A 24,620-nucleotide genomic window follows, 5' to 3' on the forward strand; every position below is an offset into this window, starting at 1 on the left:
TGTTGTGGTGCTCAGTAAATGCCAGTTGTTAAGGGTGGTACTGACTTGTTTCACCTGGTTTCAGAGAGGACAATTAGGAACAGAAGATGCTAAGAAGCTTTCTTTGCTATTGGCTGTCCAAAATTAGAGCTGGCTGCTTTAATAAGTAGTCAGTTCCCCATGGGAGGACAGAAACTTTTCCATAAATATTCTCTTTTTCTTCAGGCCAGGCATTCTCATGTTCTCCTACCAACACTTTCCTGATGTGATTTTTCATATCTGGTTCACCCCTTCCAGGTGAGCTTGTCAATGCCCTTTCCAATAAAGATAAATAAAATCAACAAATGTTTATTAATATCCAGAATAACCCAGAGTTCTACACAGTACCCTAGATATGATTAAACTTATGTTCATATTCAGCAGTGCTTTAATCTCTGTCTTTCTAGAGCCCATCCTTTCATTTATTCAACCTAAAACAGCATTATTATTTTTGGCTACCATTTCCTTTAATATTGAGTTACAGAATACTCTTCTATTGACTTACAGTGAATTATAGGTCACTTGAAACCACATGTCTTTTTTACATGAATTATTGGCTGGCTTTATATTCCCTGTCCGATGTTTGTGCCATTGATTTTTTTCATCTAAAATTTCAGAATTTACATTTATTATTAGTAAATTTTACATTTTTTGATTTGGGCAACCAAACATTCTTTTAGAATCCACATTTTCTCACCTTATTTGTTAACTCTTCCCTGTGCCTTCCTTCTTCTAGACATTTAAAAAATGGATGGGAGCTGCTAAGAGGAAGAGTCATGTGAGCTCTATATCCAGGGAACTGATCAGAATAATTTGATTTTACTAAGCAAATATTCTCTGGAGATTAGGTAGGCCATTAGGTGGTATATGGATAGGGTACTGGGTCTGGAGTCAAGAAGTTTTTGTTGTTCAGTCATGTTCGACCCCCATTCAGGAATTTCTTGGCAAAGATACTGGAGGGCTTGCCATCTCCTTCTCCAGCTCATTTTACAGATGAGGAAACTGAGGCAAATAAGGTTAAGGGACTGACCCAGGTCACCCAGGTAGTAAGTATCTGACAGCAGATTTGAATTTGGGAAGATGAGGCTACTAGATTCCAGACCAGGCACTCCATTCATTGTCCCAAGAAGGACTAAAGTCAAATCTGTTCTCAGACACCAGTTATGTGACTTTGGGCAAACCACTTAACCACTGGCTACCTTAATTTACTCATCTGTAAAAAGGGATAATAATAGCACCTACTTCCCAAGATTGTTGTGAGGATCATATGAATAATAATTTTAAAGCACTTAGCACAGGGCCTGACATATCATAAGTACTGTAAAAACGTTAGCTATTATTGTTGTTTTTGTTGTTAACTTTGTTATTGGAGATCATCATCAGTATCAACATTGATCCATCAATCAAAATGTTTTAAGCCTGGTGATTCAATTAAGTCTTAATCTATTCCGTCGTGCTGTTATCCAGCCCAAAAAACACAGTGCTTTTCCTACTGTTTCCGGATCCCTAAAGCATAAGGGCTATAATTTCAATATGATTCTTCAGAAAGACCAGCTATAGGACTTTGAAATGGGCATGTCGGTCTTGCGCTGCAGGTTGATATCATACATAAGGATTGACTGATATTGATTGGGGGGAGCATGTGTTCACACCAGGCTTAGTGCCTCATTTTCTTAAGGGTCAAGCTCTGCCCCCACATTTTTTTTTAAACAGTTATAATAATCTGAATATTCTGTCTTGCTAGAATTATATATTCAACCCCAACATTCTGGGCCTGCCTTCATCATTCTGAGTGGTACATGTCACTATGCGTCTCTCTCAAGGGGTTGGACCTTCCTCCAGCAGACACTCACTGAAGCCTCTGGTCAGTTAGTTTCCTCCTCTTCTTGTGGACACGGTTATTATGATCAATTGGTTAGAACAGGCCTGAGCAGATTTCCCAAACCGGTTCTGTTATATTCAACATTCTGAACCCCCTGGATAGACTGATTAGAAATGGCTGCAGTGGTGAACAGCTTCAGGGTAATAAGGGCTTCTGCACTGCCCTGAAGAGAGCTGAGAGCATTGGAAACTGTAAATGAAGGAAGAACAAATTAGAGACTTTTGTTTTCCTTCTAAAAGTGCTTCTAAAGGTGCTTCTAAACAGCCATATTCTATAAGGTTAAAAAGAAATCCTCTCTACTGCACCATTTCTAGGGATCCTGTAGCAGTGTATGCATGGACACAGGGGCAGAGGCCCGGGCAGGAGAAGGGGAAATAAAGGAGGTTTACTTCTGAGCAGGAAAGGCAGTGGGGGAGGAACAGATCCCCTAAACAGAAGCAGATGATCACAAGGTCACTCACTCATTTATTCAACAAATGTGTCTGGGAATCCCGCAGTACTGGGGATGATTAGACACTCCACAGTCCCTGCCCTCATACTTACAAGTAGAATGATAGGATCCACATACAAATAATTTAGTGCATTTCACTTCTGTTCCACAAGTATTTGTTAATGCATACTGTGTGTAAGCTGTACTGGGACCGCTAGGTAGCATAGTGAATAGAGAGCACTGGAGCTGTAGTCGCGAAGACCTGAATTCAAATCTTGACACAGATACTTTCTGTATGATGCTCTACAAGTCACTTTACTCTGCCTCAGTTTTGTTAACTGTAAAACGGAGATAATAGTTACCTCCCAGGGTTATTGTGAGGATCACAGGAGACATCAATAAAATGGTTAGAACGGTGGCTAGCACACAATAGGCAAACATCCCTCCCTCTCTCTCTCCTTCTTTTCCTCTCTTCCTCCCCTCCCTCTTTCCCTCTTTTCCTTCCTTCCTCCCTCCCTCTCTTCCTCCCTCTGTTCTTCCCTCTCTCCCTGTTTTCTTCTTTCTTTTCCTCTCTTCTTCCTTCCCCTCTTCTTTTCCTCCCTTCCTTCCTCCCTCTCTTCCTCCCTCCCTCTCTTCTTTTCCTCCCTCTCTCTTTCCTTCCCTCTTCCTCCCTCTCTTCCCTCCTTCCTTTTCTTTCTGCTTCCCTCCCTTCCTTCCTTTCTATACTGTGTTGTAAGAGACATATAAAATTTTGATACAACACAGATCTGCATTCACAGAGTTTATAATCTACTTTGATATACAAGTAATTGCCGTGCAGAATGATACATAAGGGCACAGTAGAAGCATGAGCAAAGGGCTAAGTGAAGTTTGAAGTGGGAAAAGGTCATTACTGATAAGGGCAATCAATGAATGTTCCCCTAGGAACTTGCATTTGAGTTAGATTTTCAAGGATGGATGGGAAGGGCAGGGCCCTGAATTGCAAGAAAAGGCGATACCATAAGCAAAAGCACAAGATGCACGTGGAGGATGGTGAGGGGCACACTCAAGGAATGAGAATGAGTCCGTTTGGAAGGCCTCAGAGAAGACCTTGAACCTCAGACTGACACATTGGTGCTTTGCCCTGTGGGCAGTCAGATTCTGAGCACTGAGAAGCATCGCCACGGCAGAAGGAAAATCAGGTCACAAGACCCCGAGTCCAAGGGCCTCTAAGAGACAGGCCTTTACTGGCCTGGATGGAATTCAGAAAGGCTTTATGGAGGAGACAGTATTTGATCTGGGACTAGGAGGCTTTTGACAGGTGAGGATCTATAAAGAGAAAAAATGAATTTCAGAAAGATCGCTCCTGTGATGACCTTAGTAAGATACAATGAAAAGAACACTGGATTTAGTCAGACAAATCCAGGCTCTACAACTGACTGAGTGAGTGATGTTTGGCAAATCATCTCCTTATCTATGACATGGGGGTGTCGGCCTAAGTCAGGAATCCTTCAGTGTTTTGTTATGGACTCCTTTGGCGGTCTGGTGAAGAACATAAACCCCTTCTTAAAACAATAGTTGCCTCCATACAAAATGCTAAATTTCCCTTAGAGGTTCCTAAAAAGACAGTTGCATTTTTCCCATCCAAGTCCATGAAATATGTCTTTTGGCTTCTTGGGGGTCCGTGCTCCCCAGGCTAAGAACCCCTGAGCTAGATTATCTCTACAATTCATTGCCATTCTAAATCTCATTATCGATGAATTCCCTCTAGACAAAGGAGTATATATACTCATATATATATGTAGTGTGTGATGGATGAGCCGTGTCCTGTTGGGCATCTCTAGTATTTCTGATGACTCCATCCAGCCCGGCAGGTGTCTGTGTCAGCATTCACAAAGGCTTGTCCATGTGGGATGTGTGTCTGGGTTCAAATCGAAAGGTGTAAAGTCATGTTTTAGCCTGCGTAGGAATCAGTGCCACAGTTGTGGGGTGAGGAGGCACATCACCTGGGAAGGACAACGGCAGGTAGCAAACACAGGTGGGGTACAGTGATCCCATCGGAACCATCTGGAGTCTAATCTGACTTAACATAGAAAGGAGATGGCGTGTCTCCGTGCTAGAACTTGCTTTGAACTAACAGTAAACATAATAAAATTAAAACAAAACAAAACAAAAACCAACCAGCCAGAGAGGAGACAAAGTATCCAGAAGGAAAGTGAAACAGAGGGGCTGGGTGGGTACGGTTAGTTTTTGAAATTTAAACTCTCAGAAGTCGATTTGTTGTCATAGTTACCTGCTTGTTTTTACATGTATTTAGGAGATCTGAAGGCCATTGAGTTGAAGTAATCCTGCTGCATAGAAGCTCTAGGTCTGTGATGACACGTGCCCAAGAGCACCTGGAACACTCCAGCCAGCCGCTGGCAGTTTCATCTCGTTTTATAAAGTCTGGCTGTGCTGCCCATACCTGTTGGGAAGAGCTCATGGTGGGAGAAGCACAACATTGGCTCATCTTTTTGCCACACACACACACACATGTGGGCTTAAAGACACACACTCTCTCTCTCTCTCTTTCTCTCTCTCTCTCCCTCCCTCCCTCCCTCCCTCCTTTTTTCTCTTTCTTTCCTCACTCACTATGACTCTTTCACTCTCATATGTATCTAAGTAGACCAGCCCCAACCAAAAAATAGACTTAGAAGAAAAAAGTTTATAAGGCTTAAAAGTCCTAATCCAGTGGAAGACCCAAAAGCCACCTCATAAAATTATAATATATCATTATTTTTAAACTAAATTTCTTTCTATTAAGTAGTTATGGATTTTCTGACTAAGAATTTCCAGCATAATTAATAGTGGAAAGAGAATTGGGACTCTACCGCTAACTAACTGCAGAATTATAGACATATCACACACTCATCCTGTGCCTCAGTTTACATATTTGTAAAATGAGATGACCAGGCTGGATGATTTTAGTTTTGCTTTAAAAATGATGTGATACTATGGCATATCTCAGTTTTACAGAAAGTAGAAACCATTACTGGTACTGCTGCTTTGCTCTTATAGAATCAGAACTTCACATGATAGAAGTTGTAGTCTTTCCATCATCCATTGGACCTCCTGCTCTTTAAAATAGGGACACTGGATTGGTATGGTGGAAGGGGAAGGCTTCTAAGATTATATACAAATGAGCACTTTTTGGCTTTCTTTTCCATGTTCTGAGATAACCAGAGGAAGCTTGAATTCTAGAATTCTATATATTTGTCAGGGAAATTATTTCACTTGCTGCTGCTGAATAGCTATGTATGAAGATAGCTCTAAGTGAACTTACCCAGACTCTCCACCAGCGTGATTCACCAGACATCCATCCTTTATCAGCCACATATCAGGCAATAGATTTGAATGACGTAATATAGCTTGATCCAGAATGCAGCTTAGAGAGCTATCTATGCACCTGGTGTATCCTGGGAAAGTACTCAAGTAACACAGATGGAGGAGCTAGGAAGCAGGAAAACAATGTTTTGCTGCATTGTATATTTTTGATGTGCACAGACATTTTCAACCAATTACTTGAAAAATAATTTATCTTGCAACTAAACAATTCAGTTTAATGCAACAAATATTTAAGAAGCACCTGCTGTGTGCAAGACACTGGAATACAGATAAAAACTAACCACAATGGGGGTGGGGTGGGAGAGGGGAATCCAGGTGAATCCAAGGGTACATAGACGAGTAAATGTGTTGGGTAAGGTACTTTGAAGAGGAAAAAAGAACCAACAACTTGGAGGATCAGGGAAAGTTTCCCAGAGGTGTTATCTGAACTTCAGAAAGGAAGTGTAGAATGTATATTCTGACCCATTTTCTGGGAACCAAGCTGCTCTACCTGCCTTCCAGTGCCCTAGGGTATCCTGATAGGTTGGATGTCTTTCTCAAGTGCTATGGGTTCAAGTCTCCCCCAGTCCTACCCACCCCCAAGCTGTGTTCCTCTCCCTTATTATTACTGGCCATTTGCAAGTGCCTCAGTTCCATTTTATCACTTAAAATCAGCAAGCTTTTCCAAGGGAATATTTACTTCAAAGATATAAGAAGAATAAAATACAAACATTTCCCCCAGAACTTCAAAGACATATCCTCCCCGGTGCCATCTCTGTGTCTCTTCAGAGCACAAGCTCAGTTTAACTTCATTCTTCCATAGCTTCAGTCTCATCAAGTTCATTCACTACCAAGGATTCTACTGGGTCAGAGTGTCAAAGGTCATTCCCACGCGTCACTCGCTGCTGCTGGGGCCGGGCTCTGGAACACAGGGATGCTAAGGCAGTGGTTGCTACATGCAGGGGAGTCCCCCAGGAGAAGGGCAGCACAGAGGAGTTGGTTAATGTGGGCTGGCCCGTTGAATGCCAGCTCTTTCTTAGCCATCAGCCCACCAGAGCCCGTGGCAGCTCCACATATGCTCCAGTCTCTTCAATGTGTTTCCCATTTGCGTGGCAACGACTTTGCAAAAAGCAGAAAACAACCTCTAAGGTTCAGGAGACATGGAAATTTGAGAGATTGCCTTCTAGGAACCGGAGACAACTTGTACCAGTGATGGCAGCAGGATGTCAACTTCAAGAACCACTTAGGACAATTTGGCTTGAAGACAGAATCAACCAAGAAGAAATCTGGTGAAATCAGGCCAGAAAGAGCAGTTTGAGCTGGCCGGTGAGGAAGCTGAAATGCCCGGCTGAAGAGCTGATATTCGATTGCTCAGTCAATGGGAAGCCATCGAGACTCACTGAGCAGTGCAAAGAAACAAGGGGGCAACAGGTAGATGATTTTGGCAGTTAAATGTGTGGGTGGGGGGTACATAGGAAAGGGGAAGGGGCCGAAGGAGGATTGTCACAGCGAGGGCTTCCCCGGTGGTCTTGAATGGATCGAGCACCTGAGCAAAGTGTCCGAGCTGGGGGAGAAGAGAAGAGGTCAGGTGTAAGACAGGCAGTAGAAGTGATCCTGAAGCAAGTCCAAGGCGACTCGGAGGTTCCAGCCCTGGGGAACTGGGAAGAAAGTAGTACCCTCAATAGGACGAGGAGGGACATCTGCGGGAGGGCCAGGGGCGGCTGTGGTTGGGTTGCCAGCAGGACTGCAGATGGAGGTGTCCCATCAGGCAATAAGGGACTGGCGTCCTGGCAACTAAGCTTTAAGTTATGCCAAATGGAGTTGAACTTTCTCCTCTTGGCTAAATAGAAACTAACTGATTACTAGTAACACTCCTACTAATGACAAGGTGCAACAATAGGTTTAAATTCCTGACCAATGGCTCATCCTGTTTCAAGATAGTTACTCTATGACAACATTGTAATGTTTTCTGGTTGTGTCACAAGCCTCGGAAAGTCCTCCAAATGTCACTGGCTACAAAGTAGATATTAACACATCCAGAACTCTGTTCTGTATCGTTAATGTTGCTAGTATCCCCTCTTGGAACACACTTCTCCCCTCTTGATACAGATTGTCAGATACTCTCATTTCATTCATCTGTTTTGCTTTATGATTTTTCTTTTGTTATAAGAGAGGGTTTAATGGAAATGTCCCCCTTTCTTTTGATTTAGAACATAGGTGGTCATGACCTCCCTGACTTCTCAAGGAGAAGGTGGTCATGCCTTCCCTGACTGTGCAAAAAAGGGGTGAAAACACCATAAAAAGGAAGTGGTCACACCCTCCCTGACATCTCAGGAAGGGAGATGAAAACACCAAAGGAAATGGGAAATCAAATCAAATTAGCGGGTTTCTGAAAGGGTTCACTCTTAAAACAGGTGTACACAAATCTATCAATATGGGAGGCATTACACATAATTACATAAGCACATAGCAATACAACACAGGCTAGCAGTGATGTGACAAATAACATGAATCAACATGAGAATTTATACATGTCCATTAAGTCCTAGAAATAGTCCCAAAGGAATCCATTGTTCATTAGTTCATGTGCCAGGAATCCAATAATTCCTGCAAGTTTTGAAGTCCCGCAACAGTCTCCTTATCAGCCATGTTCTTTCAGTGTTAGATGTTTCTTAAATCTCCTTTGTTTTGAGTTTTTTTTTCCTTTTCTGTCTCTCTCTAGGTGCTCATTGCCACCCATCTGATTCCTTCTCCATCTGTAGAAATAATAGCAAACCCTTTTTCCCAAGCAGGTAACCTATCTAGTCCCTTCCATTTACCACTTTGGGGATTTCTCCTCATCATCTGGCAATTATATTGAAGCTGTTTGCACTGGACACTGCCCTATTGGTTTAAAAAGCCTTTATTCTCCCCAATTGTAATCCCTTTCTGCCAGGTGATTGCTTTTCAGCTGATTGATCACATCAGAATCCTGAGCTTCTAAAGATTTTGGGTATAAATTCAGCTGCCATCATGACCCATTTGTCTTTTGTATGATATCCTGGAGCTGGGTCTCACCTCTCATTTCCCTGGGTCAATCTACAGTCTGAGGCCCAGTGGAAGCCCTTGTGACATTTTGGACACAGGGTTTTGGGTCTTCTCTCACCCTGTCCTATCACTCTATCTCTATATCTACACTGGGCTCTTAGATGTCCAACTTTTCCACAACTGAAAACATCAATGACTCTCTCTAGAAGTCCCTTGCCAAGAGGGACCCTGTCTTCTTGTGTTCATCATAGTTTGGGTATAATAAGCATTTGTGCCCACTGTGGCACAGCGCCTTATGATCTCCTCTAAAGGAGCATCTTTATCTAGTCCCCATATAATTCTTTTGCAAATCTCATTAGCATTTTCCTTAGCCAGATGTCTGGTCATTATTTCTGTAGCTGCATTTTCTCCAGTGGTTCTTGTGACAGCTGTTTGCAAACGTCCCACAAAATCTGCAAAAAGTTCATTGCTCTATTTTTGTGAAGGCTTTACCGTCATCTTTTTCTGGGAGAGAATTCCAAGCTTTTATTGCAGCCTTAGAAATTTGCTCATACACTGGTATGGGATAATTAATCTGTGCTGAATTCTCTGCATACTGACCTTCACCTGCTAGTTGGTCAAAGGTGATTTCTACATTAAACTCCAGTTTGCCTGTTGCATTGGGCTTGCATCCTACACAATTCATGATATTCTAAAAGCCACAAGTTTTGTCCAGGTTCTAAACATGTCCTTGCTATGGATTTCCAATCACTAGGGATTAAGATTTCATAAGGCAAATTATCTAGTAACATCTTAACATAAGACGATATAGCCCTATAAAGAGTGCAACTTTTTTTTCAAATCCTTAATTTTTTCCAAATCAAAAGGAATGTATCTTTTCCTTTTTTGATCTGAAAGGTCAAGCTCTTCAATCACAGGGTATGCATTTATTTTTAAATAAGATACATCCTGTCCTTTATTTTTTGCCTTAACCAATGCCTTTTCTAATCTTGTCATAGGCTGCTTAATAGGTGGTTCTGTGTCACTGCCTCTCTCCCTCCTCCTTCTCCCTCCACCCATGAAGGGTTAATTGAGGGAAGTAGGTCGGGGGATGGGAAATGCTCCTGTTGTGAAGTACCACACTCAGAATTGTACTTAACTCCATTCTTATCTGATTCTTTATCCTTTTCACCAAGTTTAGTTGGCACCTCCCCCTCCTGTTCTTTCTTCTTTTTCCTTATTCTATAATTTATATAATTTCCTAAAGCCAGTTGTATTAAATTATATGTATTAAGTGCATCTTTGGAAATTGAATCAGGTCCATTTTTATTGTAGATTGACAAAGTTGCTCTCCTACTAATTTCCATTCATTTGGATCCAATTCTTTTTCCATAGAGAACCAAGGAGATGTATACTGTACAGTTTCTAGAAGTTCAGTGATCTGCTCCCAAATTATAATCAAACCTTGGCTTTTCATAAGACTGATAATGCTCTCTAAACATTTTCCTTGAAGAGGAAAAGCAGGCTGTTTTCTAAACATCTGTCCCATTTTAGCTGAAATACTATTTTAGCCCTTTAACAAACTTTCCTTGTTTATTTTTGTACTCATCCTAATTTCTGGGTTGAGGAGACTTTTCCACTGAAATCAGGATCAGAGGCTTTTCCACTGATATCAGGATTGGAGGTTTATCCACTGGAATCAGGATTGTGTCTGTCCCACTGCCAAAATGTAATGAAATGTTCTTCTCTACAATATAATGTTCTCTGGGAGCAGGTTTCTTGGGGGGCTTCTGGAGGCAGCCTTCCTTTTAGTTCAGAGTAATAATCACCTCAAATACAGCCAGATGTTAAAGTCCAAATCCTTTGTTGTCTCCTTCCAAATCATATTTCCTTTACTCGGGGCTCGGCTAGTTTTCTGGAGGTCTTCCGGATCTTAGTTTCAGTGTTCTCCACAAGACAGCCTGCCACCACTTTTCTGTCTTCCTTTGTTCTGCCTGACTGCCATCTCTGGCTTCTGAATCTCCTCGGCTGAATCCTGACTCTGAATCTTTGGAAATGCATCCTGGTTGAGGCTCCTAGCTTATATATGCTGTCTTAAAGGTGTGAACTCTAATAAGTATTAAGGACATCTAGAGAACTGTTAAACGCCCTGCTAAACAACCATTGTCTCTATCAATTCCACTGACTTAGCATCTTGTAAGAATTCTAACAGAAATGGAGCAGCTTATCAGTGCATCTGGGGCCATCTCCAGTCATCCTGATCGCTATCTGGCCACTGGACCCAGATGGCTCTGGAGGGGAAAGTGAGGCAGGTAACTTAGCACCCACCTCGCTTCAATCCAATTCATTGATAATGCCACAGTATCACCTTCTTGAGGAGGACAAAGGACAAATAACAACATTAGTTAAACATTAGTAAATGATATTGGAATAAAAAACAAAAGACATCAAGAGATCTTTTGTTTTTGTTTTTAGTGAACACATCCTCTGAGACTAATTAATAATAAATGTAGTGATTCTAACTTCATCTAGGTATCAGAATAAAGAGAGTTTGAATTTTGAGAACTAGAATATTATATATATGTGTATATATATATATATATATATATATATATATATATATATAGTGTTAAAGAAAATTTGCATTATCTTGCAAATGTAGTTGGTTGTTCCTCCCTAGAAGGTGTATTTCCATCTCTTTTTAGAGCCCTCAATAGGGTGAGAGGAAACCAGACCCTCCAGGGGATGAAAAAGCAATTCACTTCTCAGGTTCATTGATTTCAAAGCCACTTGAAAATTTAAAAATCCACAAGCTGTGACTAATTGTAGGAAACAGTTTGGATTTCTGGCACTGAAGAACTTAACAGGATAAATTCAGACCCTCATCTTTTCATAAAGGACTTAGACCAAATTTTGTGTCATATCATTCTTGGAATCAAAAAAAGAAACATGAATTTTATTTAAACCCCATATCAGACTTCATGAAGCTCATTTGCACTGAAATAAAATGGTTTCTATGACCGGTTCATCTTCTGGGGTTTCCTCCCTCACTTTTGTGCATTTGCCATTACCACCTTCTTACTACCTGAGCAATAAGACTCTATTTTAAGAAGTAATGATATTTACCTGTAGATTATGCTATTCCTTATAACTCATCTCGGCAAAGCAAAACTGATGAACAGAAGAAATCTACTGTGCATTTACTAGCTTCCCCAAAATCTTTTTTTCAGATTCTTATTCCATTGCCATGAATATACAACTAATCTGAGATTTAATTACATTTTTAATTTAAAAAAGAACACCTGATGATGTCACTGAATATTTGTTGTTGAAGGTTTTTCTCAAATATTTTGGAGCCACGTCATAAGGAAATTGAGAGGGAGGGGAGAAGATTCAACTCTTTGGCTTCTTCTTATCCAGTTAAAGAATAACTGCCTGAGTTTAGGAGTGTTCTTCCTGTGTCCTTATCAGTTATCTTACAGTGAGACTTGTTTGCCCTCAGAAATCTAAAGGCTGAATAGATTGTGTGTGTAACTTGGGTCAGCAGTAGATTGGTAACTCAGAAAGGAATGTGGTCTTTCTGGCTTTGTGTTTGGGCTATAATTTCTAAAGTCACCCAGGAAACGTCATCACTTCCTTTTTGATGAAGACACAAAGTTATATGAGTAAAACCTCATTGTTCTGATTTCTTGTTCCATTTCTGAGAAAGTTTTCCTCCAGAGAATTCAGACTCTAAGTCTCTGTTGGTCCAGAACAAGAAAGGACTTCAGAGGTTAATTAATTAGTTTAATCCTCCTGTTTTATAGATAATGCACCTGAGGCTTGTGGAGGTTAGGTAGCTTGCCCAAGCTGGCACAGGTAGTATGAGAATAGTACAATTCTGGCTTTGGAGTCAGTCTTTCCAGTATACCGTGTCACTCTCAAGTGAGGCAAATTATGTTATAATAGAAGCAAAATGAGACATATCAAGTAGAAAACAGAGAAGCTAGACAACTGTACAAGTGATTGACTCACCCTTTGACATCTCAAGGAAAATGGATGCCAGTATCTCAGGGCCCAAGAGGCATTTTAAGAAGCTCTATTGAGGTGAAAAGAGGGATCAAAAAGGAGACAGAACTCCTTCTTGGTTAGATTGACAATCACAAATGATTGAGAGAAGGGAACTTTTACTTTATCTTTATTTCTGTCAATGAGTGAAATATTTGTATGGAAAAGGATAGTCAAAGGCATTCAGAAGAAATTTAGGTCCAAAATAAATAAGGAGATGGTAAGAGAGAATCTAGCTACTCTTAATGAGTTTAGGATCCCAGGTGCAAATGAACTAGATCCCAAAGGGCTAGAAGAACTGGTAGATGTGATTGCTGAGCCACTGTAAATGACCTTGGAAAGGTCATGGAGAATAGCAGAGGCACTACAAGATTTAAGAGGAACAAATGTTCTGCTTTTCAAAAGATAGATTGGGCTCTGGAAATTATAGTAGTGGGCTTGCCTAGATTCCTGGCAGAATCCTAAGGAGGATTAGTCTAGAAAAGGAAACTGAGATAAGAAAGAGCCGGCCTGGCTCATCAAGAGTAGGTCATGGCAAACTCATCTCATTTACTCTTTTCTTTATAGGTTTTTGAGACTGGTAAATCAGAGAAATGCCATAGGCATAGTTTACGTGGATTTCAATGAAGCATTTAACAAGGCTTTTCATGATATCCTCATGGACAGCATGGAGAAGTGTCAACTAGACAACAGTATGTCTAGGTGTATTTGGATCTGATTCAATGACAAAAAGTAGCAATTACTTGGTTCGGTAACAAACAGGCTATCTCTAGTGGAATACTTTAGGGAATCTGTGAGATCGAGATATGGACAAAGGCATATCTTATCAGATTTGTAGCTAATATAAAGCCCATCTGTTGTATGACAGAGTCAGAATCTAAAAGATCTTGATAGGTTAGAATTTTGAGAGAAATCTAAGAAACTGGAACTTTTAGAAATGTAGAATATCAATTTTCCAAGAACAAGGCAGAAAAGGAAAGAAGGAAAAAAATAATCATTGGGAATTTACTATGTGCTTCAACACATTATTTTATTTAATCTTCATAACAACTCTGAAAGGTAGGTTCTACTATTATCCTCATTTTGCAGTTGAGGAAACTGAGGCAAACAGGTTAAAGATTGCTTAGGGTCACACATTTGGAATTGTCTTTGAATTCTGGTCTTCCTAACTCCAGGCCCAATATGCGAATCACTGCACCACTTAGTGCCTCTAAACTAAAGAAGGGTAGTTAGAAAGGGCCATAAAGCACAGAGTGTGAGCCTAGAGCCTTTCCTCAATTTAAATTCAGCCTCAGGCACTTACTAGCATGTGACTCTGGACAAGTCACTGAACCCCATTTGCTTCAATTTCCATATGGAGAAGGAAATGGCATCTTTGTCAAGAAAACCCTGGGGGTCATAAGAGAGTCGATTAAATAATAAACTAAAATGATTAGATTATTCAATAACAAACTAAAGAAGGTGTGGCTAAATAATATTTCTGTTTTAAAAGAGAAATTAGTGTCATATGCCAACTAAAAAAGTGAATGCAATTTTAGGCCAGATGACATCCAGGATTATAGGGAGATGGCTCTTCTAATATATTGTTCAGTTGTGAGTGCCATATTATAAGACAGACTTTATTAACTGGAGAGTATCCACAGGTAACTAAACTAGGATGGAGAAGAGCTCTGAAATGGAATCAAAAGAACAAGGGGTATTTATCCACAAGAAGGAGAGACTTAGGAGGAAAATTAGAGAATATTTAGCTTGGAGAAGAAATAACTGTCTTCAAGTATAGAGATCTTGATTGTGTCACAAAAGGATTAGATTTGTCTGCTGGATCTGAGAGGGCAGTGCAAACACTAACAGTAGGAGGTTTCTAAGAGGCAGATTTCAGCTCTGTACATGGAAAAGGTTCCTATACAGTAGATCTATCCAGAGGTAGAATGGACTGGCCAAAGCCGCAGCAGCATGTCCCCCTCCAGCAAAGGCTGGAGGACGAATTGTCAGGTGCGTTCTAAAGGAGGTTTCAGTTCAGGAAGGAACATTATATGCATCATGCTCTTGGAGCTCTGTTCATCTTTGATGATCTGATACTATGAGAAGGAACGTACTTGATGAAAGCAGAGGAAAGAACAGCCATTCTAAGATTGTTTTTCTACAACAGACTAAACTTGAGTCACATTTGACTAAAAAGTGGAGTGAGACACATAAGAAGACTTAAATTAAGCATATGTAGAAAATGGAGAGTGAATTTGCCAAACTAGGTGGCAAAGAAGGATGGAAGTACCCTCATCAAAATAAGGAAGTTTGGAGAGGCATAGATTTAGGGAAGGGGGGAATAACTTCTATTCTGGACATGTTGAGGAACTGCTAGCATTAAAGATGGCAATTCAGGCCTGGAGTTCAGGAAGGAGTTTAGGACCGGATGTAGATTTGGAAATCATCTGCACAGAGGTGAAAGTTGATGAAATAACCAAGAAAAAGTATAAAAAGAGAAAAAAAAAGAGGGTCCAGGAGAGATCTTCAAATAATTTCATTAAAATATGAGTTAAATAAAAGAAGATGACCAAGAAAAAGCAATCAGACAGGAAGAAGAATCAAATGAGAGCAGCATCATGATAGCCAAGAGAAGAATGTCCAGGAAGAAGTATTAGTCAATAGTGTCAAAAACAAGAGAGAGTGCAGATCCCATGGAAAGGTTCCTAATTTGGGGGAGTGTACCTTCAGAATGACTGTACTGCCAAATTCAGACATAATTGAATTGCTACTGACATTTTCAAATGGCAGCCCTCTGATCTCATCAAGTTGAGTATACTTTCAGAACAATTTTAGCATCTGGCTTTTTAAAGTGCAAATCTCTGCAGAAATGATACCTGCATTAGTTGAACTGGAAGTTGGTCCAGGTTGGGATCCAGACAAGGTGCAAACTCATTCAGATGCACAGCAGAATAACCAGTGGGGTTCAATTACTCTTGTGACTTTCCCATCAACTTGGCTGGTTGGCTGAGAAATGTTCAGCCTCTACTGCAAACTAGGAAAGACATAAACGAGACCATATCACTGATAAAATGACTATAGCCGGTACATTTGAGCAAAATTTGCTCATTTGCAGCTAGCATTGACCCCTTACACAATTTTGGGGTGTAGTGTCTGTCCTTAATTTTGATGTCGTATGTAGATCTAATGGATTCAACTGATGTTTCATTCATTCGTTTGTTCATATGTTCATTCAGCAAACATTTATTTTTTATATGCTTGCTACTTTCTGACAAATAGGAAATAAATAAATTTTAAATTTAATATGGAAAAAATCATACCAGAACCAAGCCTTTTTTTTTTTTCCCAAATGAATTTATTTTATTGGGAACTAAAACACATTAGTCTTTATTGCATCTTCTAAATAATATTTAGGTTGATTATCTTCAGTGAATCTATGATCTCATTGATATGATTACTTTCCCTCTCCACACTCTGCATCCCTATCCATGTGTAGGCCTTCCCATCTGCATGATTCTTATAATTTTTCCATAAACCTTCATAGAGACTCTACTTCATCTTTTTAGATTCTCAGGAATATTAGTACAACTCCTGGGCTGCCCATATGCCATAAGGTCACCTCTTTGTCAGGTCATACATATCTATTGACACTACTTCTTGTATAATTCGTCTTAGTAATATGTTGAGCTCTGTTTATACAATTATATTTTAGTTTTTTCAATCATCAGCAGAAATCTTTTTTTCCCCTTTTCTCTACCTTAACTCCTCTCAATTGAGAACAAAAGAAAAACAATCCCTATTTCAAAAATGTATAGTAAAACAAAACAAATTTCTGCACTGGTTGGTTCTCTCCTCTTTCTTTCTCGCTACCTCCTTCTCTCCCCCCCCTCCCATATATATATTTACATATATATATATATATAGACACACACACACACACACACATTTGTGTAAGCATGTATTTCATTCTGCACTCTGAATTTATCTCAACGTCTCTTTGAGGAAATGGGTACCATTTTTCATTATGTATACTCTGATCAGAGTTCCCAAGTCCTTCAAGGTTGTTTGTCTTTACCATATTGTTGTCATCGTATAAATTGTTTTCTTGATTCTGCTCACTTCATACTGTATCAGTTCATATAGATCTTCTCAGGTTTCTCTAAAACCAAGCCCCTTCATTATTTCTGAATTTTGATGACTTTGAAAGAGTGAAGCTGATCATTTTGTGCAATTCTGCCTTATTAAATCCAATCACTTTGTGATGTCACTGGTCCTCTTCAAAAACAAGACTAACAGCAACACCAGCGCAATAATGTTCCATCACTTTTACGTTTACCAGAACATTTCCAGCCATTCTCAAATTGATGCTGCCCCCTCAAATTCCCTCAAATGCCATCTCAAAAAGAGTTCTAAATATTTTTCGACATCCTTATGTAGAATTTGTTTTGCTTCAGATTAATCCCTCTTTTTCCCTTTCCTCTTTTCCCTTTCCCTCTGAGTGAAATATGTTTCTGTACTCAAATATAAGTAGTCTTCCCCCTTTTGATCAGTTCAAATGAGAATGAGGTTCAAGTGTCAACTGCTTTCCACTCCCATTTCCTCATATGTATGTGTATAAATGTCTACCTTTGTACTCTGGTTTTGTGGTCATTTTCCCTCACCTTCCTTCTCTTTTCTCTAATATATTCCTTTCCCCTTCTCCTTCCAGTCTTTGTTAGCAAGACATAAAAGAACCACTCCCAAGTCTTGTCTAATTAGATTCCATCTATGGCCCCAGATGATGATAGGTTTCAAAAGAAACACATGTAATATCTGTCCATATTTACATGTAAACAGATTATCCTTGTTTAGTCTCTTATGATTGTTCATTCATGTTTTCCTTGTTATGTTTTTCTTAATTCCTTGGTTTGAACTTCAAGGTTTCTACACAGCTCTGATTTTTTCATAAAGAATACTTGGAAGACTTTTATTTTAGTAAAGACACTTTTTATTTATTTATTTTTACCCTATAGCTTTATACAAAGCTATTCTGAGTAATTCATTCTTGGCTGTAAACCTATATCTTTTGCTTTCTAGAATGTAATATTCCAACCTTTTCACTCCTTTATGATAAGGGGTGCTAATGATAAGTGAACCTGACTGGCTCCTTGGTTCTTGAATTCTTTCCTTCTTACTGCCTGCAGTATCTTTTGTTTAACTTGGAAGCTCTGAATTTTGGCATTAATGTTCTTAGAAATTTGAATTTTTTTTTCCAGGAGGCAATCAGTGGAGATTTTCTATTTCCACTTTGCTCACTAGTTCTGAAGTATCTGGAAAGTGTTTAGGCGGTTTTTTGGTCATAACATAACATAACATAACACACTGATTCTTTTTTTTTTCTTCTCTCTCTGTTTTCTAGGTCAATTGTTTTGTTATAAGACACCTTACATTTTCTTATGTTTTCTTTTGACTGAAATTATGAGTTTTTATTTGGTCTACCCCAATTTTTAGGGAGTTTGTTTACTGGCAAGGTTTTGTAGCTCTTGTGTCCAGATGCTTATTCCTGTTCCAGTTCTTTCTTCTACAGCTCTCATTTCTTTTTCAATATTTTCCTTTAGCGCTCAATGATAAAAATAATAATAATTATAATTTTTTAAAGCTTTTGCTTTATATCTTCCAAAAATCCTAGTTGAATATGTGCTTAAGTTGTATTTTTCTTTGAAACTGTTTTTAGATATTTTGGAGTCATTCTCTTCTGGTTTTGTGTCTTGAGTATCCCTGTCATCATAAAAAGCTTTTCTTTTTTTAATTTACTAATTCTTCCAGCCTATTTTTTGATTTTGAACTTGATGTTAAGTTAGGGCTCTGTTGTACTTCTGCAGGGATGGTCTGGGCTATTCCTTTCACTGTTTTCTTAGGGTACTGAGTGATGTGTTATTCCAAAATCTCAGTGACAGCTTAGACTGGGAATCTGTAAGCTTTCAATACTCCCAAAGTGTTCTGATCCAGGCCAAAGTCTCTCAGCTGTCCCTTACCCCAGTCTGAGCTCTTCAAGTGTCTGAGCAGCAGTAGAAGCTGCTGGATTCAGTTGCTTAAACTTTTCTGCCACAGAGGGAAAGAACTGTAGATTTCCCCTTTGGTCTGGAATTCCTGCCTGGTTATTCCTCCATAGGCTTCCAACTAGGCTAGAAGCCAGAACGGAGACCTTGTTGGGTCCTGGCCGTGTGAGCCACTTTGCTGTCTTTTACTCCTGGACCTGCTTCTCTCTCCTCATATTGCCCAGGACCTGTAGTGGCTCCTTATCCTGGAACACCACTCCTGGGGACAGATCCGCCCTGGATCTATGACCCAGGACTGAACAGTGAGCAACAAAGCTTTCAGATAACAACCATTCCTGTCATACTGTTCCACTATTAACCTGAGGGGGCCCTAGGATGGCCTTGGAACCTGCTCTTGCCCTAGTCCTAGGGCACAGCCTTTTCATGAGTTAGAGTACTCTTGTATAGCCACTTCAGGCCAGATCCTGTCCCCAGGGTCCACAAACCTTATTATTGGTCTCCCTATGTCGACCTGGGCTGGAAAATGACTCTCTGTTGTTTGTTTTTGTTTTTGGATTTTCCCATCAAGATTTGGTCAAGTGTACTTTCTAGATCTGTTTGGAAGTTTTTTTGAAGGGAGTCTTACTGCATTGCTTCCTATATTCTGCCATCTTGGTTCATCTAGCCCATGTAGCTTTCCAATAGGTGCCCTCTGGATCACTTATAGGTCTGTTTTCCTGAGATTGTTGTGTTTCCTCATTCTTACCCCTACGGAGCTTCCCTGGGGTGGGTGGGTTGTCTACAAACATTTGTGGTCTTTCATATGTGAGATATGGAGAAGACAAAGACAAACTTGTCCCCTCCTGGGGGTGACTATGGGGGGAGGTGAGAAAGCACTGCACAGGTCCCTACATTCAACTTCCCATCCAACTCTGACCACCTCTTGCTCTGTGGCAGCCCTTCGGGTGTGGCTGCCCACTGAGCCGAGGGGCGTCAGTCACTGCCCGAGGCCCCTTCCCTGTCCTGGGGCTCATGCGCTCAGCAGCCTGCGGTCCCCAGGCAGGACCTTCCAGGGACAGAAGCTCACCGTCCTGGTGGGCGCCCCTGTCTGCAGGATCCCCCCGAGACAGTGGTGAGCACGGTGGGCAAACATCTGCCTTCCTCCTCTGCGCTTCAACTCTGTGCTTGAGTCTGTCATAGAAACTGGTGTCGGGGTGAGCCCGGCTGGACTGGGGGTGAGGCCGGGGATGGGGGGGGGGGCTGGGGGCAAGGCTGAGGTTTGCTTTACCAAGTCACGTGGTGTTGTAGTAAACAAATCACAAACTCACCGAGACCCTCCTTGCGCCTTCAATTATGTGCTGTGGAGACGTGCCTTGGGGGGCGGGGAGGGGGGGCTGTTATGCACAGTCTCCCACCAGCTCTCTTCTGGGCTTTCACCAGGACTCTTGAGGAGGCCCCGGACCCGACCGTCATCCCCTGGAGATGAGCAAGGAGGAGGCTGGGCGGGCCGGCCTTCTCTCAGTAACCCTTGGGATCGCTCCCACCGTCGGTGGTTATGTCCATTCTTTCCGCATCTTCACCACTTGTGTCTTAAAAACTGATGGCTGAATGCCTGAGATATGACTCCGCCTCGAGGAGGATGGCAACGATTTCCATGACGCTAGAGGGCTTTAAAATGTGTTTTGTGTTTATTGCATTTAATTTTTATCCCAACCCTGTGAGATGTGTAAGTAGGATATATGTAGTTTTTATTTTACTGATAAAGAAACTGAGGCTGAGCCAGGTGGTTAGGTGACCTACGCGGCTTTCCTTTTTACTCCAATGAAAGCAGAAGTGCTTCATCAGTTATAAAATGCTGCGACAGCCTTAAGTTGTGAAACTTTCCATCACCACCGCCATTCATTTTTCAGGAGTCAGCTCCTCCGGAGGCTCTCCTGTAAACCTCTACGTGTGGGATAAACGCCCTTCCTTTTCCCTTCTACTTTTCATGTGAGAAAGAACACACACAGACAGACAGACAACTCTCATATACTCGTTATGAGCGTCAGGGAAGGCAGCCCCTTCCCCCAGCTCTCAGACCCCCCAACTCTGGCTGTTGGTTCATCTCCCCAATAGGTCGAGTTTCCCTGACTCGGATTGAGTCCGTGCGGATCGGGAGGAACAAGGGCTCAGAACTCCTCCCTGGAAGCCCCTCCTCCCGCTGGGTAGGAGCAGTTATGGGCGCTCTCTTTGTCTGCCTGGGGGGGAAGGAGGCACCTCTAGGACTGTGGCCTTTGATCCTGCGGCTTCTAAAGCTCAGCGTTCAAACCACGAGTCCAGCCCACCAAGCCGCAGGAGCGGCAGCGCCTGACGCAGGCTGCTCAGGGTGGGGAAGCCGGAGCTCTCACGGGGACCCTGGGGAGTCAGTCTGCTTCCTCCTGCTCCTTTTGCCACCGCCCCCTCCCCTTTATTTCCCTGAGGCAACTGGGTTAAGTGACTTGCCCAGGGTCACACAGCCAGGAGGCTTGTGTGGGATCAGATTTGAACTCGTGTCCTCCTGACTCCACTCCCTGAGATTATTGTAAGCGCCTAAAGACAGGAACCATAAACCTAACAAAGATGGGAAGAAACGAGGTGCCCGGCCCCGGAGCCCCTAAAACTCGAGGTCCAGGACCCCAGGAGGTGAGCGGTTACTCCTGGCGGATCTCTCGGCAGCGGCCTCTCCAGCAAAGTTAGGCCCTCAAATGACTCACTTCGGATAGGGCTGAATGTTTTCTCTCTCCTATGGAAGCTGCTCGCCCTTAAAACTTATCCCGGGACCCCAACGGCGGACAAAGAGCCGCTTCATCCGCCCCTTTGGTTTATTCCCAAGAAAAGGCTCAAGTTGTTGCAGAGTCTGGCCTGCTTGGGAAGAGAGAGGGCCGAGTCCCTGCCTCCCGCTCCCGTCTTCCCTTCTCTTTTCACCCTCCCCTTTTCTTTCCCTTTCACATCCTTGTGGCCCAAATGAGTTATTCCTCACAAGTCTGAGCAATAATCTATTTAAGAGCAGAACCAAAGGATCTGGGAACAAGGGCCACGCAGCCTTTGGAGCCCACAAGGGTCAATGTCGGGCCCTGGGCTAGGGGAGGGGTGGGGTGGGAGGTGGGGCACAATACACTCCCCTGCTCCTGAGGGTCTTAGCTGGGGGACACATCCCCCCTTCCCATCTTTGGGGAGCTCAGAGATCTGCTTCTCTTGGGATTCTTTGGGGACCACTCCTGGTGCTCACCCCGGCTGGGGCAGAAGGGAATTTGCAGGGGATCCACAGCCCCCCCATCCCAGGCAACACGAGGAGCTCCTCTGGGGCGCCTGAGGCGGCAGCAGCCCACCTGGCATTTCAGGCTTCAGGTCTTTTCACATCCACAAGCAGATCCAAACCATGAGCTGCCGGGACCTGCTTCCCTCTCTCCCCCACCCATGATCCCCTTCTGAAAACTTTTTCTTTTCCTTCCAGATCACTTCAAACGAGAAGGACTTGGAGAGCCTGAAGAAGGAGGGGACTGCCCTTATCCGCTTGCTGGAGGCCATGGCCCCACCTGGCAGGTGAGGGCCCTGGGGCGCTCAGGAATTTCCAGGCACTGGGGCTGGCACCCCGGGTGTCCCGCTGTCCCGAGAGCAGCCCTCTCCCCTCCCACCTCTCAGGTTACTCTCTTGGCAGCCTCCCCCCTCCTGAGCAATCTGGCCTTTGTTGTAGCAGCCGCAGCAGGCTTTGATCTTCCCGGGGGGGATACCGAGGGGCCCCGGGAGGGGGAGAAGTCTAACCAGATCTGGCAGGAAGGCCCCTGTTATCTGGGCCCCGGATGCTCCAGGCCCAGCGCGTGGGCTGCCATGACACTGAAATGGTCTTTCAGAGGCCGGGACTCAAAGTCCTTGTTCCTTTGGCATCTCCAGCACCTTTTACTTCTGGGGGTACAGGTGAGGGAGTGGGGTTCCATGGGCTCTACCGTCCTCTTCCAGACCCCCCTCCCCCCTCCAGGGCCCTGAACAACCGAGGCACGCCGGAGAGTCCTGTTCACTGTGGCCTTGTTCCTCATGAACCCAGGTCCGTGGTGGAGCATCCAGTACCTTAGCTGGGCTCTGAAACCACAGAAAGCTCACGCGGCTCCCGGCCCGAACCCTTCGGCGGCGTCTGAGCCAGTCCTTTTCTTGCCACAAAATATTGGGTCTGGGACTGGGCGGTGGGGGGAGAAGGGGTCAGATGAGCAAACCCTGCCCGTGAATCCAGTACCTGGGCTCTGACCTCCCAGCCCCCGGCCCCAGTCCCCTTTAACATCCTCCTCCCAGACCTTTACAACTGCCCCGAGCTGGGTCCCCGAAGTTCTGTTGGGACTGAGACAGTTCCGAAGGAGCATCTTGGCTCAGAAGTCTCCAGAGCTGCAGAGGTGCCTGGAATGCCAGGGCAGACCATTACTGGGGGCCCTGGGCCCCTGGACTCGGCGCCCGAGAGTCCAGCATTGCTAGACTCTGGGAGCCATGAGGAGTCTGGGCCGGTCCAAACCTTGGGGATGCTTTTTCCGGCACCGAACAATGGCCACTGAAGGCACAGAGTCTGCCTCCTCCTCGACACCTGTCTCATACAGGCGCTGGGGGCGGAGGCCAGCCCAGGGAGGAGGGAGAGCGAGTCTGAAGGAGGACTTGTCCCAGAGGGGAGGAGTGTGTGAGGCTGTGGCCGGGGCGGGTGGAAGGGTTGATGAGGATGCGTTTGCAGCCTTCAGGGAGCACTGGGAATGGAGGCCAGAGGGGCCAAGGGCGGGTTTTGCCCTTTTTGTTGTCCCTGTGCTCACCCCGACTTTGTAAGTTGCTAAGAAAAGTGGGAATAAATGTGGATGACAAAGTGTGTGCTAAGACCGGGAAAGAAATCCCCCCCACCCCAGCTTGTCTCCCTTTTCCGGTTGTTCCTTCCCCCTTTCCTTCTCTGTCCCTCCCTCCTCCCCTCCTGTTTCTCTTTTCCCGTCTGTCCCTACCCCTTTTGTCTCCCTCTCACACACGGTGCAGTTCATCCTGCCCTTTGTGCCCCATGAGCCACCTTGTGCCCAGGTTCTGTAAGCTGGCAACGCCAGTACATGGATGTTTCCTTCTGTATCCCAGGACTAGAGCGCAGACGAGATTTCGTCCCCCTTCGTAGAAGGACCAGCCGTCACCAGGCCTCGGTACAGGGCGCTCCCGGAATGCATCCTTGTTGGCCCCTCTCCCAGGGGCCTTCCCCCATCCCTCCGGTGGCTTGTGCTTTTTGAGTAGTGGGAACTGGTCAGGGCCGTTTCTTCACCAGTAGAATGAGGCTCTGGGGGCCAGGATTAGTTGATCTGTCCTGTGTTCCAGGGTCTACCAGTGCGGGGGGGGGGGGGGGGGGGGGCACTCCCTGAATGCTTGTGGAATTAGAATGAAGTGACATGCCCTCAGCTCTCCCGGCTCCCGAGGAGCACCCGCTTGCCATCTATCCCTTACTTGCCACCCTGGAAATGACATTTTCTTGTTAATCATATGTGAAGGAAGTTTATTTAAAACCCTGGATTCTCTTATAAATGCACTTTTTCTTAAATAAATAGGACAATATTACAGAAGTATTTTTATTGTGGCAGGACCACTGCAGACAGATGTGAGGAAAGCGTACTGAGGGCAAACACTCCATGCCAGGCACCAGGACAGTATGTGGGTGTTAGTTTGCTTACAAGTGAAACGAGGGGACGGGACTGGAGAGGGAGCTTCCTCTTCACAGCCTCAAAGGCCGAGTGATGGGTTAGCGTTTGGAGAAGGGATGAAAGCTGTTCAGACTGGGGGGCAGAGGTGTGTGTGTGTGTGTAGTGTCGGCTCCCCTCCCTCCCCCACTGATGGCACCCACATGATGGTGTGAGGGTCTCGGAGCCCTTTCCATAAGTCT

General features: G+C 43.5%; 1 protein-coding gene across 5 annotated transcripts in view; it reads left to right on the forward strand.

Annotated features, from left to right (window-relative positions):
- The window catches only part of ULK4 (unc-51 like kinase 4), a 627,906-nt gene that overhangs the window by 601,366 nt on the left and 1,920 nt on the right, over positions 1 to 24,620 (forward strand). For 4 of the 5 annotated variants that reach the window (XM_031940061.1, XM_031940057.1, XM_031940058.1 and 1 more), the window contains one exon: positions 22,197 to 22,285. In XM_031940061.1, coding sequence (XP_031795921.1) covers positions 22,197 to 22,285 — 89 coding nt within the window. Of the gene's footprint in view, positions 1 to 22,196; positions 22,286 to 23,830; positions 23,893 to 24,620 lie in introns of all 5 variants that reach the window. The other variant, XM_031940060.1, reaches the window with a different exon arrangement.

The sequence above is a fragment of the Sarcophilus harrisii genome, chromosome 5 (genome assembly GCF_902635505.1).
Source record: "Sarcophilus harrisii chromosome 5, mSarHar1.11, whole genome shotgun sequence".
Lineage (NCBI taxonomy): Eukaryota > Metazoa > Chordata > Mammalia > Dasyuromorphia > Dasyuridae > Sarcophilus > Sarcophilus harrisii.